The sequence below is a fragment of the Dermacentor silvarum genome, chromosome 3 (genome assembly GCF_013339745.2).
Source record: "Dermacentor silvarum isolate Dsil-2018 chromosome 3, BIME_Dsil_1.4, whole genome shotgun sequence".
Classification (NCBI taxonomy): domain Eukaryota; kingdom Metazoa; phylum Arthropoda; class Arachnida; order Ixodida; family Ixodidae; genus Dermacentor; species Dermacentor silvarum.
Window position 1 is genome coordinate 107,357,256 of NC_051156.1, and position 19,475 is coordinate 107,376,730.

The window sequence follows — 19,475 nt, forward strand, 5'->3', positions numbered from 1 at the left end:
ATTGCGTTCCACGCTATATAGAATGGAAGAACGGCATAGCGTAATGGGCCAAAACTTTGGGTTTCATGCGCGTCTACTCGATCGATCGCGCATGCTGCAATTACGCGTGGCATTGCCGCCCCTTGTAGAGGGTCACTGTGTAGGCAATACCATTGTTTTATAGTTCGATCGCTGCAGCCTATTATTTCTGTCGCAGCCGTGCCGTGTCTCGCCGTTGTCCTTAATGACGCAGACGTATAGCTATATAGAAACACGCCGTATTATGTTATAAAACCCACTCCTCGAGATCTCGCCGAGCCGATCGGTTTCCTTGAGAGTAACGATGTAACCACCAGCGGACCGACAGTTGCAATCAGGCGCACTTGGCTTGATTTCTGGGCGTCGCGGTGACGTTTAGTGCTGCGTATAGAGCCTTCGGTTTGTATGTACGCAGGTGTGCACGTTAGTGCACTGTCTTCCGGTACAACATGCATAGGGGCTGCGGAGAGCTTTATATATATATATATATATATATATATATATATATATATATATATATTATATATTGCTGGCTAGAAGGCCGATTTGCGGAGTGCATATGCGGGCGGTGCTCCGTCACTATATTGCTATGGACAAGGGCTAATCAGTGTAGGGGAGGCATCCGGTGACATTGGAGTCGCACTCGGCCACTGATACGTTTGCGCGACTCAACCCCCTCCCCGATGATCGATCCCTCTGCCGGATCCGCTGTAGTGTTTATGTGCGAACCCTACGGCTAAATTTCGGCCTGACAAGTCGACTCGACCCGACTTCCAAATCCTTTAGCAGGACTCTGGCGCGAGTTAGTTGGTTCGCGATCGATCTTGAAGCAAACATTGACCAGCGCGAAGAAAACGAGACGAACACGAAGAAACACAGACGACCGCCCACTGGGAAGTCGGCGCTCGTCTGTGTTTCTTCGTGTGTCCCCGTCTTTCGTCTCGTTTTCTTCGCGCTGGTCAATGTTTGTTCCAAATCGTGCTCTTGTAAACGTAGCTTGTGATGGCGTTGGTCGCTGATATCGCTGATCAAGAGTTCTCCCTGACTCTCCATTCTGAAGTTGCGGTGGTGCTTCCGGTGGGGCTCATTCCGGTGTGCAGCCGCGATGCGCGCTGCATGCGCGAGCCCCGCGCAACTTCCGCTGCTCGGCCTTTCGAATCGAGCGCATATGAATCAGGGAAGTGAATTTCTTGGAGCGCGCGCGCATAATTGTGGGTGTGTGTGTGGACAAAGGAGCGCGCGCTCTTGCTGACCGCGGCGCGCACGCATGGAGACGCTTGCTCGCTCGCCCGCGTCGTGTCCCCCCTCCCCGCTCGCGGGCGCATTTCCTGGTTCGGGACCGCCGATTTGTGTCTTTCAGTGCGCGCGGATGAGCCCTCTCGAGTGCGCCTGCGTGGCTCGCTTTCTTTTCTCCGCCACTGCTGCTCCGCGTCCGGACGGCTCGTTTGGCGAGCAAAAGACACACAGAAAAGGGGGGAGGAGGGGGGGGGGAGGGCGGTGAAATGACAAGAAAGACACAATTAAGGGTGAAAAAGCGGGTCGCCCACTTTTTGAATATATACTATCGCCCCCTCAGTTTTCTGGAGCGTGCATCGTCGTCTCAACGGAGCTGCGCGTCCGGCGCGAGTTTTGTTTTGCTCTGTATTTTTGTGTTGTTTTTGTTTTTCTTTACTCGGGGGCTCTCGTTTGTGAAGCGACCTAGAAAAGCGAGGCAATATAATAGTCTTTCTTCCTTTCGTCATTTTGTGCGTGTAACAGCGTTTTCGTTTTGCCTGCTTAAACATCCCCTTTCTCGTTTTGAGCGATTCTCCGAGGAAGATTAACAGAGAGAGAGGAGAGCGCCGTTTGTCAGCGGCCGCCGTGCGTTACTTCGCTGACAAGCCGCATCGCGTGGCTGCGACCGCTCCCTCTTACGTATAGTGCGCTGCGCCGCAGTTTCTACCAGGAACCACCCCGTGCTCTTGGACTGGAAAACGGGGCTACCGGAAAACCACAAGCCGCCTCGTTGAGAAAGAAATAAAATTACATTGCAGAGTCCTTGCCGCCTTTGCAGTTTTTGTGACCACGTTTGCGCCTTCAGATATATACGTATGCCAAGAGCGCTAGCCATCACCGGCCCGAAGCTCCGTGGCTTTTGACGGTTGCTAGGTCAGCCGTGTGTGAGCCAAGTCAGTTTAAACTGATAGAATATGATTCTTAAAAAAAAAAAAAAACTCTACTTTCGTTAATTTCGCGATGACGATGCTTTTTAGTAGAGCAACGTTGCTTTTTAGTAGAGAAAATGAGCCACAGTTCTGTTAAAATACAAAAAACAGAAAATAAAAGGTGATTTCGTGGCGAAACGCCAGCACCACGTTAGTGTGACGTCGTCGACTTCAGTGTATTTTCTCGCATTTCGGCCGTTGTGTTTCAGTAAGCGTTCTCAAAACTTGCTAAGTTCAATCTTTGGCGCCTTTGGAATACAACGTTGTTCATTTTTGCCGAGAAGGAAATTAACTAGGCCCGAGCAGAAGCCGTCAAAATCAGTGACGTCACGGCTAAGTGAAGCGGGAGCTTCAGCGCGGCGTCGCCACGTATTTCGTTTTTTGCGTCTATTCTGGATTACCAAGCCTGTTGTCATGGTAAGAGTGGCTCTTTTGTTATATTGTAGAAGGGTAATTTACTATAGCACACGTCAAATTATCTTTCTCTTCGCATGTCCCTTTAGAAATGCCGCAAGCAGGCTTTCTTAGTTTCGGTGATCCTATACACACAAGATGTCCCCCACCTCGCAACTCGCGGGGCTCACAACACTGTTTCAAGCTGAGGGTCGCTTGCAGGCAGCAACGATGGAGTAAAGATGAGAAAATTATGCAAGGTTGCTGGCTAGACGTGCCGCTTTCGTCATCGTGTGTGGGTCGAACGCGAGCGCGTGGATCACAGAAATTTCGGAATTTCGCGAATCTCGTATCGGCGTTGTTGCAACTTAGTTTTTTTTTTTTTTTTTTTTTTTTTTGTGCTCGTCACTTCCGCTAGCTCGTTCGTTGTCGAGATCACCTTGCCGGAAGTGCTGGTCCATGAATCAGTGGCTGTTTGAACTCTGAAAGAAACTCGCCACGAATTCGACGACGAAGTATGAGAACGAGACAACCGTGCACCTCGCACTAATAACCTTTGAGACGATCGGAGAAAGTAACAGGCTCGCATGTTGTGCGCCACGCGCAAAATTGGAAACGGTAGTGTATTGGGTTGGTGCGGGGCTATTTCCCGCTATTTGCCTTCACCGAAAGGAGATAGAGAAAGAAGGAAGAAGAATGAATCTCTTACTAGACGCACAGCCTCCACAACGGATCTCCAGCAACGGACCGGGATTAAGCCGGCAGGAGCCGTTTGCCGGGTTGCGAGGTAATCGGATTTGGAAAAGGGCCGCTTTTTCCACTTGCAGGTCCTCGTACTTTAGTGTCAGATGTAGGGTTCGTTTTTCACGTTTTTTTTTTTATTATTACTTATGTTCAGCGGTCAAAGCTTCGAGTGGGAGATTTGAGGATTGGGTGGACAGCGGAGATAGCTCTACGGAGGATGCGATGCCGGATGGAAACTCTGCTGTTGGGAACTTTGCTCCGCGGTTGCCGTCGATGCGTAAATATTGACCATTCGGCTAAATACCGCCCAGCTGAAATTGGACAGTGAAAGACCAATAAACGTGGTGGCCAAGAAAAAAAGAATCGATCAGCGCCGAGGCGAGAACGTCAATCATTTACAAAGAAATAAAAGAATTTTGATGGATTGTTTGGGAGCATTCTCTTGATTGTTCTTTGGAATTTCCGATTGCGTGCGTCTATGGAAAAATGGGGATGTAAAATTTGATTATGTAAAAAAAAAAGCGCGAAGACAGATTTTTACAAGAATTTTAGAAAATTTGAAAAATATTCTAAAGTATTTTAGCATAGCCAAGTTAAAAGAACTGTGGACGAGAGTACGTCGTGCAATGATATGTTTACAACACTTATGGCTACAAGATGTCATTGCGTAACAAATAACTCACTTTTTTTATTCGCTCTCTCGCGTGGCAAATAGCCAAGTGTACGCGACTCCTGATATCGCCGGTTGCTCGTTTCGCTGTTTCAGTAATTTCGTCCAAGTCGGAACGAAGTCTGGCTGACAGAGTTTCCTGTTTCTGATTTCACTCACATAACGGAAATACGAAACCCTCGCGTATAGGGCCTATGGTGACTCCGGCGAGAACGAGCAGTGTATAATCTCGATAACCTGACACTTTGTGGAAGCCGCGTGCGCCTGAAAGCGGAGATGGGAATCCATTGAGTCATTGCAACGCAAGGTCGACTCGCGCGACGCGAACGGGTCTCTGACTCACCCGTCTTGACCGAGCCTGCATGACCGCTGACGGTGATGCGGAGCGCAGTTTGAATTTCATCAGTGCGGGCGCTGATGGTATACGAGTATATCCTGCACTGCGTATCCTGGTAGCTTTGCACTGAGTTTACCCTGACTTTCCTTCTTCATTTCGTCGACTAATTTACCATCATTCAGGTGCCTATAGGCTCCGAATCTGTTTTTCTTGCCTTGTTTCACTGAATTTCTTTTGGGTTGTCAGTCGTGGCAACCTCTTTTCATTTATTTTATGACTCGCGCTTCGTGCCCGTTATACATTTAGGTGGTGCGGGCTTGCCCCCACATTTCTTATTGGCTTTCTTTTTGAGATGAGGCAAAGCTAAGCACTGGCGACACTGCTGTAACGCGCTGTGATTTTTATTTCCCGACCGTCGCGCTTGTAGGGAAATAACGCTCCCGTCAATACTGTTTGCTACAGCACGTATTTCGGGAAGCAGGTACCGTCAGGCAGAACACTTCGAAGGTTGCATGCAGATTAAACATCTCACGCAACTACCTTGGCCGCATTTCGATGGGGACGAAATGCGACAACACCCGTGTACTTAGATTTAGGTGCACGTTAAAGAACCCCAGGTGGTCCAAATTTCCGGAGTCCCCCACTACGGCGTGCCTCATAATCAGATCGTGGTTCTGGCACGTAAAATCCCATAATTGTTTTACCTTCTCCTCCCAATAATGAACAAAAGTGTGAAATCTCACACTTATGTAAAGCTATGATGTCAGGTGTCCTTTCCTCCCTTGTAGCGTTATCAAAAGAAGAAGGAGACAGGGAGAGAGAGAGAGAGATAAATTATCAGGGAAAGGCAGGGAGGTTAACAAGGCTGAGACCGGTTGGCTAACCTGAACTGGGACAGGGGAAAGGGTAAGCTGTAATCTTTTTAAGTGTAAATAGAACCCTGACAGCTTCGTGCGTTTTCTAATTGTGTGGTCACAGTCGATGACTCCAAGCGAAAGCGGTACGCAAGGAACTTAATCTGCATCTGGTTTCTAACGTCGTTAATATAGTAATAGGAATTGCGTGAAATACCGTGAGCGCTGTACAATCGTGTGCGAAAGTCCGGCCAGGGCGCGGCACGTGGTCGGTGTTATTGCGCACAATTCGCTTGGAGGCGACGGCATGACGCGTCTCTGTCGTAGAGCAGACGAATTCGGTGGCCCCTATAGATGACCAAATGGAGTTACCTCCGCTTGATGAAGAGGACTGCCATCCTCCTCCTCTCGCAGCCATCAGAGGGGAAGAGGGCGGCGGGAGAAGAGTTCTTGCCTTCCTGGGCACTCCCCCACGGGGCAGACGTCCCGGAGGTCTCGCGCCTCAGCTCGCGCGTCTCTCAAAGCTATAATAGTCAGCTTCATTTTAAGGCGCCAAGTGACACAAAGCAGACAAGAGAAGACAGCGGGACAGAGCGCTTCTCTTGTATGATGTGGGTCATTTGGCGCTTTAAAATAATCGGAAGGTATAGACACCAACTTGCCCAACAATAAGTTCTCATAATAGTTAGCGTTCGGCGACTCGGATGGGCGAGAGCACGTGCTTTCGCATCGGCACCTTTGTGTCGGCGGTGAAAGTTCAGCCGCGCTCCACCGACCTAGACCACCGCGATAACGAGCGAAATAATCGAACGAGGCCGTTATTTTTCAAAATGTGTCTATGATGCGTTTTTGGCTCCGTCCCGTACACTTTCTCCGATCACGTGTCTTCTCGTGCATGGCTTGATGGTGGACTTATCGGTCGCTTGTCGCTGAGCGCGTACCGATAAATAGCTCTCTCTTCCTGGCGCAACGATACGACTTGCCTTCGCTTGAAAGTGGTGGGCCCGTGATAAAAACACGAAAGGGTGAGATAAACTGCTGCCATTCATTCATTCTTTTTTTTTTTTTCGTATCACGTGAAGATGAAAGTTCACTCGAACGCTGTTGTAAAATCGACTCGTTCTCTTAGTCTCACCCGAGGCACCACCGTACGAAACGCAAGTTTGTTTGTTAGCGTTCGGCCCCGTTGACCCAGACGGTGTGTGTCCAGATTTTTTATAGTTAGGAAATTATATGATGTGCTCAATATTGTAAACAGCGCGTTAGGCGCACCATTGATGTCAAAGAAGACATTAATACTTATTGTTTCAAATACGGTTAATCATTTCTCTATCTCTCTGTCTCTCTCTCTTTCTTTATTTCTTTTAAAGCCTAGGATGGATAAGTATTTGTGTTGCTCGGCTTGCCTCACGGATGCGCCTGGTTAGGTGTGGCAGTAAATGTGAATCGCCATGGTCACGCGATTAGATTAATCTCGTGAATCGGTTTTGTGGGAAAGAATCGATTATCCACGGCCCATTACCGTATGGAAACGCAAACTTACCTCGCTGTACACGATAAGTTTCCGTATGGTAATACGTACGGCAGTGCTGAAACTTACTAATGAAGAGCGTGAACATCGCTGACAGAAAAAAAAAAAGGGTAAGTTATATTCAAGTAAAGATGCTGAGTGACTATAGACAAAAACCGGAATATACAAAATATGTGCTTCGCTTATATAGATTAGAACTTCTCACTTGGACCGCACTTGAAGATCAATGTGGATTTTGATAGAATTGATGGTAGCCGACGTGCTGGCCAAGCCAAGCGTGGATGCAGTGGCTTTGTGAAGGCGATGGATAGCAAGATAATACCGATCAAGCAAATATAGTTTTTGTGACCGCGTGTGGCAAAGCTACGATTTATTTATTTATTTAATTCGTGCTTTCAAAGCAGTGAGAGCCACTGCGTGCAATATCCCCAACGTCCCTCGTACATTTATTGAACATCTCGTCAACTTCTATCTAAAGGTATAGTTTAGGGGCCACGCACATTAATCTCATGTCGGAGCGTGTAAGTACGTGTTGCTTGTGTAATAAATGGCGAGACTGCTTGCAGAAGTTATGTTTAATGAGTAAATGATAAAACCGTTAGGCAAGCTCTGCTGTAGAGGCTTCACAGGATGGTAAGAATTTTGCGCTTTGCTTTGGAAGTAGGAATTACGTTGTTCAACACCTGACGAATCAAAGTTACCCAAATGGAGCGCTTATAAACTTGCATTCGATGTCAGTGGAACGTAACCACCTCCAGAGCATGCGCCAAAGTTTGAAGCCTCGGTAAAACAGCGCGGGAAATTCGAGCAGCAAATCAGGCAACCAGACAGTGTGCCGATTCTTGACAGCCTAGCTGGTACGTAGGTCAACGATGCAGCGAGATCATCGGAAGTGCACGCTTCGAACTTTTCGATTTCGGAAGAGCACTGGGGACAAGTTTTGATGACATGTTCCGTCGAAATTTTGTTCGCTAGACGCAGGCGACAGAACTGACGTAATGCGATCCAGTTGTATACTCTTTATGTTATGCAGCGCATATTGTTTCGTGTATAAGAATGCTGGTCTTCAAGTTTCGCAGCTCGTCGGAAAAGCGTCGTTTATATTGAGCGGTTTTCTATGTCACTATATACACGGGAAAATACTATGAGTGCGCAGATGTTGAACACTGTCGGCATGATATCTCGAGGTAATTGTTTTACCGAGTGCAAGAGCCGCAGCGCGCTCTTCGTTTTTATCTTGCAGCGTCGCTAAATGAGCCCGGATAGGTACAGTTCCGATAACTATATCGCTATCGGTATATCTGCTCTCGCTCGGCCCGCACTAACGAGAGCCTCCGTCGCCTAGCGACAAGCTGCCGCCGGGTGGATGCTTCTCGGAACTGCTTCACGGCACAGCTTGCGCATCTTGGGGCACGGTCGAACTTCGCAAGAAGCGCTGCTCGCTGCCTTTCCTAAAATTTTGCGTCGTGATCCCTCCCGCTCGCTTTCCCCGCAACAGACGTGAAGGTGCGCCCGCGGCTCATAGCGGCGCCTTATTTCTCGGGGGAAAAAAGAAAGAAAAAGAAAGAACTTGTATTTAAAAGCTACACATTTAATGTCGGCTCACACCAAAGCACGTCGATCTGTTGATGTAGAAGGGTGATTTTTTATTTTTTTTTGAAGGATTCTTTTATTTCCTTTGATTTCGCCATTCGGTATGCGGGGGAGTGCCCGTTCTTGGCCAGTCGGCCAGAATGGGCATGTCCCATGCACTGTGACGCAAGAGGTACATAATCCCTAAATGTTGCTTGATGTAGTAGCTGAATTACTTATCTGTGCTTACACACCTGTCGTCACCATTCTACCCTCGACAAGCATCGCCTTCGTCCTTGTGACGTCGCTGCGTATGCGTCTCACTCTGTGCAGCCGCCTGATTTGGAATTTTGTATTTCGGCATAACTTGTGAGCCATGTAGTGCATATACGTACAAATTGCATGACGATAATGTTGTGACATGTGTAGTGCATGAACACAAACATTGCATAAGATTAACACGTTGTATAGCGTGAAAGTAAACATAATTGTACGCATCGCCGTTTGCCGCGAAGCATGTAATTAATCGCTTAACTAAAGCTTCGCCTCGCATAGATTCAAACACGTGCGGTAGATCTGCATACTTTATTATTATTATTATTATTATTATTATTATTATTATTATTATTATTATTATTATTATTATTGCAATGGAAGAACACATGATGCATGATCGAGGCATTTGTCTAAAGATGCCCAGTGCCGTTCTTTTGTGATGATAGAATTAGGCATACCAGTGGCATCATATCTTAGAGCTCGGCTTGTAATATACCGTGCTGGGTTGAGAACGATAGTTTGTCGAAGTCTACCGTTTATAAGGACAAATGCACAAGGCGTACTGACCTAGGCTCAGTAGCGCTGCGTTTTATCGCCACCCTCACTCAAAACAACGAAGTTTTCTCGTAATGACAAAGCAATGCCTCGGCCGAAGTCTGGAAAAGATGAAGGCGAGCAATTATTCCGTGCACTCGCACATCACGACGCGTCGCTTAGCGATTCCGTTTCCCCGCGTTTGCTTGAGAAGTGGTTTCCCTGTTTTCCGAGCGCGTGGCTGTTTGTGCCTTTCCCGACGAACGGCGCCACCTTCGGGCAGGGGTAGAGCGCGCGCGTGCTTTTGTTATGCATCGCCCAAGCAAGCGCCTGAACGCCTTTGATGCCAGTCGCGTGGCGCCCTCGCTCAGGATGCCCGCGAAGCTCGAAGTCCCGTTTGACGTCGTCGTCCTCTCCCGAAAGGTTACCGCCACCGCAGCGGCGCACACCCCTGCCGTCGGCTCGCTCCCTCTGGTGTTTCGGCGAGGAAAGAGGAGGCGGAGGAGGAGGAAAACCTGTCGCCCGTTGTCCGCCGACTCCCGACTTGGCGCGCGCTCAGTCAGCAGTCGTGCGCCTGCGTCCGCGTCGGCGTGGAGCGTTGAACCTCGCGGTGGCCTAGGCGGCGCAAGTGCGGAAGCGAGCGGCTCGGCCAGGCCTTCTCTGGGCTCTCGCCGCGTCGCGATGTAAACAAGGGCCGCGTTGTCGCGCGCGCCCGCCTCGCATCGCACGAGCGTGCTCGCCCCGAACGTCGCAGCTCACCTCGGGAACAGCTGACGCCGCTCGTTGTCCCTTCCTGGAGACAAGCGCCTGAACTCAGTCGAGAGGTCTCGGATATCCCCTCGTGTCTACTGTTTTGTTCGTGCGTGCCGACGTTGTGTGGCCACAGAGGAGGGAGTGACCGGTGCGACGGGACTGGACTCTGCGTCCCGAGAAACGTGTACCGGTCGGAGCTGATCTGAACGTCGCAGTGGGTTTTCCTTTGCACTCGACCGACGCGCGTGTACGCCCTTTGGTGAAAGTGGTGGCTAGCGTCCTGTGGGCTTATTTCTCTCGTGCCTTGGAAGTGTGACGCAGCAACTGCGGATATACCTTGAGGGGGACGTATCTTTCACCCCCTGTCTGCTGTGGTCGCGGCCGCTCGGGAGACGCTGAAAGCAGTGGATTCCTGCGTCCCTCGCACTTGGGATAGCACAGGACAGTGTTCCCGCCGAGTTTGAACGAGTGTTGTGGTGTGGATGCGGCCGAAGGCATTCGCCTTGCGAGAACGCCTTTCGTCGGAGATTACCGCCGGAGATACCCCCGCCTCTTTCGCTGGACCCGCGTCTACCGTACCGTCGTCGTCTCCGCTGCTGTGCTGTGTCGCCCCCGCTGGTGTCCGTCGGTATAGTGGCGGTGCGCGTCGCGGAATCGTGGTCGTCCTCGCCGGCAGGCCCTCGCGGCTGGCGTGCCCTGGGTCGCGGTGCGTGCAGCGCCCCGGGCCGGGCGCGTGAGACGCGCGGAGGTGGAGGCTCGATGGCGCCCATGCCGCCGCTGAGCGGCCTGTCGGCAGGCGACAGCGCCGGCAGCCACCTCCGCCACCGCGGCGGCTCGCCGCCGGCGTCTTCGGCCGCCCCGCGAGCCGCGCCGACCTCGTCGTCGGGCTCGTCGCTCGTGCTTAGGGGAGTGCTCACCGCCTCGTCGGCCGGCCGTTACTTCGCCTGGAACCCCAGCAATGGAACGGTGAGTTTCGCTTTGCCAGCGGTGTCTACACTGCATGGTGACTACGGCGTTAACCATGTTTACTCGGGTGGTGGAGCACCTTCGCCGAAATTGCGGACGCAGTTGGGTGCCGCGCGTGTTTTGTCCTATAGAGACTCGCAGAGAAAATGCACCTAGAGAGTTGTCACGTTTAAAACACTCCTCAAGTTGTCACAACGGCGTTTACATTGGTGAAGGGGGAGGAGATGTGGATAGGCAAGTTTGGTTCCAGCTCAGCAACTTGCGCACGACTTTCTCCCGGGACTATATAGCCTCGACGAAGGAGTCGCTGCTGTCGTGCTGCCATTCTTCACCTTAAGCGGGCGGAAGGGCCCGTTGCGCAGCCTGGCCATTCTAAGTTACAGGATCAAAACTGTTGCGTTCGAACCGCTACGTCATTTGTAGTTCGGTGTCGCACTCCTAATCGGGGATCAATGGTGTCGAGGCTGTCAGAAATGAAAAGAACCTTTCGGCTGAATGTTCGCCAGATCACTGGCGCGTCAGCAGCGTTTGCGCTTGACATATGCACAACTGCGACCTCCACGTACCTTGCCAGTCGTCGATTGCTTTCATATCGAAGCTGCGTTGGGATGCGGCGCATTGGAAAGGGTTAAGTTGCCGTTTTGAAAAGCGAAGCGTTCCAAGGCAATTTCCTTTCTCTCTCTTTATTTTTAATTCGCGCAACTTCGTCGCGGACGCACCTCGATAAAAGACTAGCTCGCTTTGTAATAATGGATGAGCCCTGATTCACTTATGTGGGAGGGTATCCCGCGAGGCGTGCTTCCGCAGCGTCGCCAGTGCGCGGTTTTCCAGCTGGCACAGCAGCGGCTTTGTCTCGCTGCCGGAAGAGCCTATAACGTGTCGCAACTTTTCCCGGTTGCGTACTATACTCCCCACCACGTGTGCGCATCGCCGGCGAGCGTATGTCATGATGCGGCGTGCGGGCGGCTGTTGCGAACACCTCGCTTTTTAAGCTCACCGAAGAATGAATTCTGTTGCCATCCTGAAGCGGTGCGTCGAGAACGTTATTGCGCTACTACAAGAGAATTCCACATGCCGAGAAACAAGGCGAAGTGATTCAATTGAATACTTATAATCGTCGCAGACAGTAAACCCTTCTATCGTGGCACGTTTCAGAATGCCAGCTTTCGAACGATCTGTACAGCCGGAGGTTTAGACCAGTATGCTGTAACGCATACTGGTCCGGCATTTTGTTCCGGCCCTAGGCAGATTTTAGTCGGCTGGTAATCGTGTTTAAAACTGGCTCCACTTCGTCGTGATCTTAAGACGAATGCATACTCCTCGCCAGTGACGCAACGGAGTTATACCAATTCCGCTTCGAGGGATATTTTGTGGTTATATATAGGCGGTGATGATGATGCCTGCGGCCACATATCCCTGAATCGGGAGATCGACGGGCAATACCGGATCGGAACTAAAACTCGTCAATGTTACCCACTGTCAGGTCAGGGTGCCCTGTACCAGATAGCACCGCATTCGCAGTTGGGGAGGCGTTTCTCACCTGTCGCCGATGTAGCCCCGCCCGGTCTCCTCTTGGCCTGTCCCCGTCCTTATTGAATGTTTCCTGCGTGTCTCTTTCGACTGTGTTCGAAGGACTTTGTTTTCATTTATTGTGTAGTCGGGGAGGGGGGAGCCGATGACGCTGACACTTCAATTTGTTCGCGATGTTAAAGGACTCGGCACCATTTCACTGCGACAATAGGCGTAAAAAAAGCCCGAAACTGTATCCGTCGGTGTCAGACCTGTCCTTTCATTTTAATCGGGCCACCTCCTCACCCTCTCACCACGTGTCGAAGAAAAACATGACTGTCCACCACCACCGTCGCTGGTTATCGGTTGAGAGCCGGAGGCGCTAAGCACCGCGCTCGTGCGCGGCAACATTCGCGCTTAAATATTTGTTCATAGTTTTGTGCGCCACGCAGACTCTGTGAGTGGTGGCACTCGCGCACTTATTTCGGAGGCCACAAAGATTTCGCATTGTATGGCAAATAATACGATATGGAACGCGTCGCAAAAAAAAGAAAAAAAAACAGTTTCTGCGGATTTCGCCGAGAACCAGCTGCTGCAGTGACTGCATGTTCAGAGCCAGAGAGATAGAGGAAAAAAAAAACTATCGTAGCGAAGGTAGGTAGATTTGCGGAGGAATCGCTGAACGTCGCCATTCGATGCAGTTTATGCCAATGTATAGACGCAGAAAAGACAACGTAATTAACTTGTGGACACTTCCTGCGCCACACTCCATCCTGATGAGTAGCCACTCAGGAACTCCGAGACCGCATAGAGTGATACATAAAGCGAGAGAGACAGAGGAGAGAGAAAAGGCTTTGCGGCTACAGGAACACCCTTGGAAGTCAATTTTGCACATTTCTGGCGTAGGTCGCGCGCACCTGCGACGAAAACACCCGCGCTCCACACCCTCGAGGCAACCATCGCCGACTTCCAGCCGCGTCATTTTGTCATCGTGACGCATTATTCCTTTCTTTTACATCCTTATCTCGTAGGGGTGCAATCTGACGACTGTGCAGGGCAGCTGCCCCCGTGCTGCAGTGTCACCTAGGAAGGCAAAGCTGACCCGGGTCCCGCAGTGCTCATTCGAACGCATGACGTCGTATTCTCGTTTCCGTCCTCGCTGAGAATTTTTCTCTCCCGACACATCTTCACCGCGCAGAAAGCAATCGAAAAAAAAATCAATAAAAAATACAAAAGCAAGACCGAGCGAGGGTCGGATTCATCCTGCATGGCGAAAGAACGCCGGCCGAAAGCGAACACGGTGGCGGGGCCGGCAGTGGGCCGCTGGTTTGGTATACCCCGCACGCGCGTCCCCCCTCCTCCTCCTCCGCCCTGTCATATCCTCGCAGCCGAGGTGGCGGCGGCTGACCGAGAGAGACACACTGCCGACGGCCGAGATATCGGGTGGCATCGATATCGTCTTCCCTGCGGCAGCCGAGGCGGCGAAGCGTGTCCGCTGTGGATTGGCGCCGCCGTTGCCGGGTGGTTTCCGATCGCCTTCACCTTGTGCGGTCCCGCGAGCAGCTTGCCCTTCTCTTCGCTAGTTCCAGCCACAGCTGTACGGGTGCCCCGAACGTGTGTGTGGAATCCACCGTGTGTCCCCCGTAGTACGCTCCCGGGGATGCTGCAGTATATACCGTGGGAGCTTGTCGTAGTTTATTTTTTAACGCGATAGCGTTAAGGGCCCCGTAGCGGAGAAAATCGTTCCGAAACATCCAGACCGCGCAGGCCCTTCGCGTGGCGCAAGGTGTTAATGAAGGAGAGAACCACCCCGACCGCGCAGGCCAAGGTATTAGTGAAAAAAAATTGAATTTCTCACAGTGAAATCCGTCAGAAAAATCGTAAAACACAAGCCCATTTTCCAGCATTTCTACCATACCAACAGCGGCGCGCTCGAGTAGGCTACTTGGGAAAATGTTATCCAGATGGCGCTCGCATCCTCGGCAGGACAAATTGGGACTTGGCCTGCCTAATGCGTTTTGGACACGCGCGCGCGTCGGGGCAATAGCAAACAATTAATGAAATAATAAAGAAAGTCCCAGGGCCTTCACATTTTAATACAATACTACTTATATTGCCCCTGGAAAAACGTCTTCCGAGCAATGCATTTCTGTTTAAAAGTGAAGCCGACTTTAAGGGGATCGGTGTAAGCTTGCTCTTTGGAAGCTGACTTTCCCACGTTCTATGTTGCAGCGAAGCCTACTCAAAGAAAAATGCGATGCGAACGGGGCCCCATAACGCTATCGCGTTCCACTCTTAAAGGCGAAGCTTAAGCGTTCTCCATTTTCTTTCTTTTATTGTTTTGTATTCACGAATTTTGTGTCGTTCTCGTTAACGCAACACACATGTAACTTAAGCTGGTGAAGTATTGTATCTAATTGATTTATTTCTTTTGGAAGTTTGCCCAATGATATAAACGGGTTCAAATGCAGGCTGGTTTCAGCTATGCACATCAGTACGGCTCAACCAGCAGGGCTCGATTTTATCTGGGGAAAATGAAGGCTAAGCTTTTTTATTCTTTAATTTCGCGCCGAGGACCTCGGGTAGTACGTTAGTCGGACGTCAAGTATTGCCTCCTCCTCGAGCCGTTTTTATTCAGGAAAAGTTCTAGATTTGCTAGGCCGACTACCTGCTTCTTAAATTGCAAAGTAGCCTTCGTTTACCGTCAAGCAATCAACTGGACGCAACTAGACGCTGTCAAATTCTGGGATGTGCTGGTGAGATGGTTCCGGATGTTCAGAGCCACGTCGGCACCCGACTTTCGCGCCCCCCCCCCCTCTCTCTCTCTCTTTTTTTCCTCCCTGGCTTACAAAGCCTCCTAACGCGATAAAACACGAACGTTCCGCTATAGGTAGTGTACGCTATGGGAACGAGCTCGCGGCAATATAAGTTGCAACCATCTGCCGCGGCGTATTTCTTATCGCAGTTGTAGGTTTCGTGTACACGTATTATACTCCCATCAGTCAATCATTAGGGAATGGTATACTAGTTGAGATGGCGCAGTGCTGCGACACATTCGTTATGTTCACTGACACTCGAAAGGCGTTCGTTTAAAAGAAATGCACGCACGGCTATCTTCAAATCTGCAAAATGCTGCTGGTGTCTGGCGCGTTTACTGGTTCGAGCTCTTTCAGCTCCGAGATCAACCCCGTATAAAAGGCGGCGTGTCTTACCGCGCCGCCAGCCATCGACCGGACGCTGAGAACGCTGGCAGTCCATCTCTTAACACTCGAGGTGGTTTCAAAAGGCCTTTTTCCTATTCCGCAAGCGAATAAGAGTAAAAGTTCTCGGCAACTCGAATAGGGCGCCCGCTTGGTCTATAGTCGGCGCAGTGATTGGAATGCGCGGCGGCGGTCCGCCTCAAACGGTCTCCGGTTCTTTTCTTCCGTGTATACGACGGCGCCTTGCAGGCGGGTATTCAGCACTCGATAGCTGGAGAAAGGATGCATCGTCCACATAGAGAGTGGCTGCAGCGATGCAGGGCCTCCAAGTCCCGTTCTGAGGGAGTCCGCCCGTAGGTAACACACGTCGGATGTTTGTAGCTTGCCGCCACGATCACGGTAGTTGCGTGCAGCGACCGGGAAGGTTATACGCATAGAGAATTTTAGAGAGAGAAACGCGAGGGACACCCGTTTTGTCACCTATATGCAGCAGAACATCATCACCCGTATATCGTATCACCGTCGCGGTGGCTCAACGGCCGTGGCATTGGATCCCCGGCTTCATTCTGATGTAGGCTGAATGCGAAAACGCCCGTCTCCCGAGTTTTGGGCGCACGTCTAAGAAATCTGCGTGGTCGAAATTAATATGTAACCATCCACCATGGCGTTTTTCTGTAGCCAAGGTGATCGGTCGCACGGAACAGTTGTCCTTATAACTGTAGACTGACGATAACGGATAGCGTAGTATCTTTACCATCACTCCGTATTTATAAAGAATGAAATTTCCGTAACTGGTAATGATCGGTAGCGCGGAACAGTTGACCTCGTAAATATAGAACGATGATAATGGATCATTGTATATGTTTTAAGGGCAATGTTCCGTGCCACCGATCACTACCAGTTAAGGCCGTTTCACATAGCGCGATTTTCACACAGCGACACAGCGAATTCCGTCGCTCAGCGACCGCCGCGACGTCGCAGGCTCTCCGCGGCGGGATTCCAACCGCTGAGACGCAGCGATCGGCGCGATGTGGGCGGAGCAACGTGACGTAACAGCAAGCGCTGTCGAAATAGGCACCTTCCTGTTTTACCGCGTGTTGGAAGCTCAGCGGAGCAATGTCGCGCACCAATTTCAATGGTGTTTTTTAACAGAGCGTACCCACCAGCGCCTGTGGCTCAGGAGCTTCATCAACAATTTTTGTTTTCTCCAGCTCGCACAATTCATTTAAAAGGAGAAGCTGCATGCTATCCAAGTCGGGAGCTGACGCCGCCTTCAACATACGGCACGTACCCTCACGATCGTCGCCGTCGTCAACGTCTTCATTGCTACAAATTGTGCCAGGCACTTGCACACTTAATAGTAGCTTCTTCTTTTGGAGAGGCAAATATTCCTGCAGGAGAAGAGTTGTGGCTTCCATCGTACCGCAACTACACAACTAGAGTGTACAAAACAAAACCACGCCGCACGCTTATGCGGTTTGTGCAGCATTTTCACTAGCCGCAACTGCGGACTAAGCGATCGCAGTCTCAACGCGTTTAAAGGCTGAAAAATTGTGTACTATTCTATTTTTTTTTAAATTGTATGAAATTGTAATATTTGACTAGTTTCCATGTTGTTTTTATTTAACGATGCAGGCATGGATACTTTGTAAGCAGGGAGCAACCTTGGGCGTCGCTGCGGCGGAAATCGCGCGGTCAAAGACGCATGTGAAAGCTGCCAGCGAAAATCACTCTTCGACGTGCGCGACAGAACGATTTTTTTCGCCCCAATCGCGCCATGTGAAACGGCCTTTACCCGTCGTCGTCGGTATACTGCCACCGCCATTGCGTCGCTGCCGTCGTTGAGTACACCTGCGTGGTAGGGTGCAGATAATTGTTTGCAGGAATTTCGAACAAAGTTCTTCTTCTTTCTTTCATGGGGTTTTAGGTGTCAAAACCAGTTCTGATTATGAGGCACCCCGTAGTGGAGGGCTCCGGATTAATTTTGACCACCTGGGGTTCTTTAACGTGCACTACAACGCAAGCACACGGGCGTTTTTGCATTTCGCCTCCATCGAAATGCGGCCGCCGCGGCCGGGATTCGATCCCGCGATCACGTGCTCAGCAGCGCAACGAACAAAGTTGTCCACCTTGATGGGAGTCAGTGGAGTAGCTGCAGTCACAGCGAGTTCAGAGCCAGCGGAATAGCTTGAAATCTACAAGTTTCCTTCTCTCTTTTCCCCTATACCCTGGCGTTGAATGTCAAAAGCAGGAAAGGCGGATGTGGCGGGCAGCGGCGCTGTGGCAGTGTACTTACTACCTTGCCAGTACAGTGTACTTGCCGGCAAGTGTCTTCAGCGTCCCGGATGAACCGCCCGAGGCTGTTGCTGCTTCCTCCGCAGTGCAGCGAAACACTGTTCTATACTGAGGCGCCCCCAATGAAGGAAGCGCACGCAGGAGAGAAAGAACCTTCCGCGCTCGATTCTGCACTCACTCGCGTGCCGCTCTTGGCAGCCCGCACGAAAGCGAAAGTTCTTTTTCTCGGCGAGTGCCGCGATGCCAGAGGGGGGAGGAAGTGTGATGAGATCGGGCGATGAAGACGCAGCTGCCGCCGGCCCGCCACAAAAGGGAAGAATGCGAATAGAGAAGGCGGAACGAAAGCCTCCCCCCCCCCCCCCCCAAAAAAAAAAAAAAAAAAAAAGTAAAATAAAAACTTGGTGAGGGAGAAGAAAATCTGCTGGAAGCGGCCGGAGACTAGAGACCGCGCCGACCTTGGGGAGGCGCGCGTATGGCGCTTCTTTCTGGGGGCTACCGACTGTACCGCGTGTCTCTCTATGGCAGCTGCCAGCTCTTCGTAGCTGTTTCGCCTTCTCGCTGCTTCTCGCGGCTCTGCGTTACCGCGCAGGATCGTTATCGTCTCTCTCTCTCTCACTCGTGCGAAGCTAGCATAGCACGATGCGTCGGGAATAAATGGCAAGGACGGTCGTTGGAGGCCCACTCTGGGGACGGCACGGTGTCACTCCACGCATCTGCGCTTTCTGCCTCCGTGCACCGTCACTTTCCACTCCCCCCCACCTGGTCTCATCCCCCTTTCTCTCGGAGGAGAAGAACATCAAAGTGTCGTTTGAAAAGTGGAACGCTTTCTTCGGAGCCAGGGGCAGCAGTAGCGTCCCATCAAAGCACTTTTTCCGCTCGGGCGTATTCACGCGCCTCGTCTCTGTAAAAAAAGCACTCCGCCTCGGCTGTTCCGTCAAGGGAACGGTGCGTATTCTGGAGTCGGGGAGACACCGTCTTTGTCCCCCTGCCGGTGACACCTCCTTCTCCCTCTTTCTCGAACATTAACCCCTCCTCTCTCTCTCTCTTTCACTCCTTTCGCGTTTTCACTTACGGAGGTGAGAGGCAGTCGCGCAATGGGACGACAAGCGAGTATTAAAGGAGGCGCACCGGATGAGGCTACCGGGACCAGAATGGCCGTGTCGGCGCTCGCACTTAAGCCCGTTTCACATGGTGCGATTTTGTCTGCGAATTCGCACGTGCGAATTCGCAGCTGCGTAAAATAGGCCGCCGGACCCTTCGTGCGTGCGTTTTTTCGATGTTCGGCGTGCTGAACTTCTCTGCGAAAAACGCAGATGCGGTGGTAGCCACTGTAGCGATGGAAACAGACGACCAATAGGAGGAGGCTCGCTCATACGTCTTCGCCAGTCAGAATGCTTAACGAAAAACGCAGCTGCCGCAGATCCATGTGAAACGGGTTACGGGATTGCGAATTTCGCATCTGCGGAAATCGTAGCTGCGAAAAACGCACTGCAAAATCGCACCATGTGAAACGGGCTTTAGGCTGGAACTGGATGGAGTGTGTACGCCTTGTAGGGGCCAACTGACTTTATCATTGCGTGTGTGTGCCCCCACCTTCGCATATTCCGTCACTTCGGGAG

At 51.1% G+C, this 19,475-nt stretch overlaps 1 protein-coding gene across 2 annotated transcripts in view; it reads left to right on the plus strand.

Moving 5' to 3' along the window:
- LOC119445669 (uncharacterized) overlaps positions 1 to 19,475 on the plus strand; it is a 286,202-nt gene that overhangs the window by 22,969 nt on the left and 243,758 nt on the right. Inside the window, exon 1 of one of the 2 annotated variants that reach the window (XM_037709951.2) lies at positions 9,661 to 10,852. The exons of the other annotated variant lie outside the window; for it this stretch is intronic. Within the exon in view, the coding sequence (XP_037565879.1) occupies positions 10,646 to 10,852 (207 nt within the window). The 5' untranslated portion in view covers positions 9,661 to 10,645. Of the gene's footprint in view, positions 1 to 9,660; positions 10,853 to 19,475 lie in introns of those variants that run through there. 2 annotated transcript variants of the gene reach the window in all.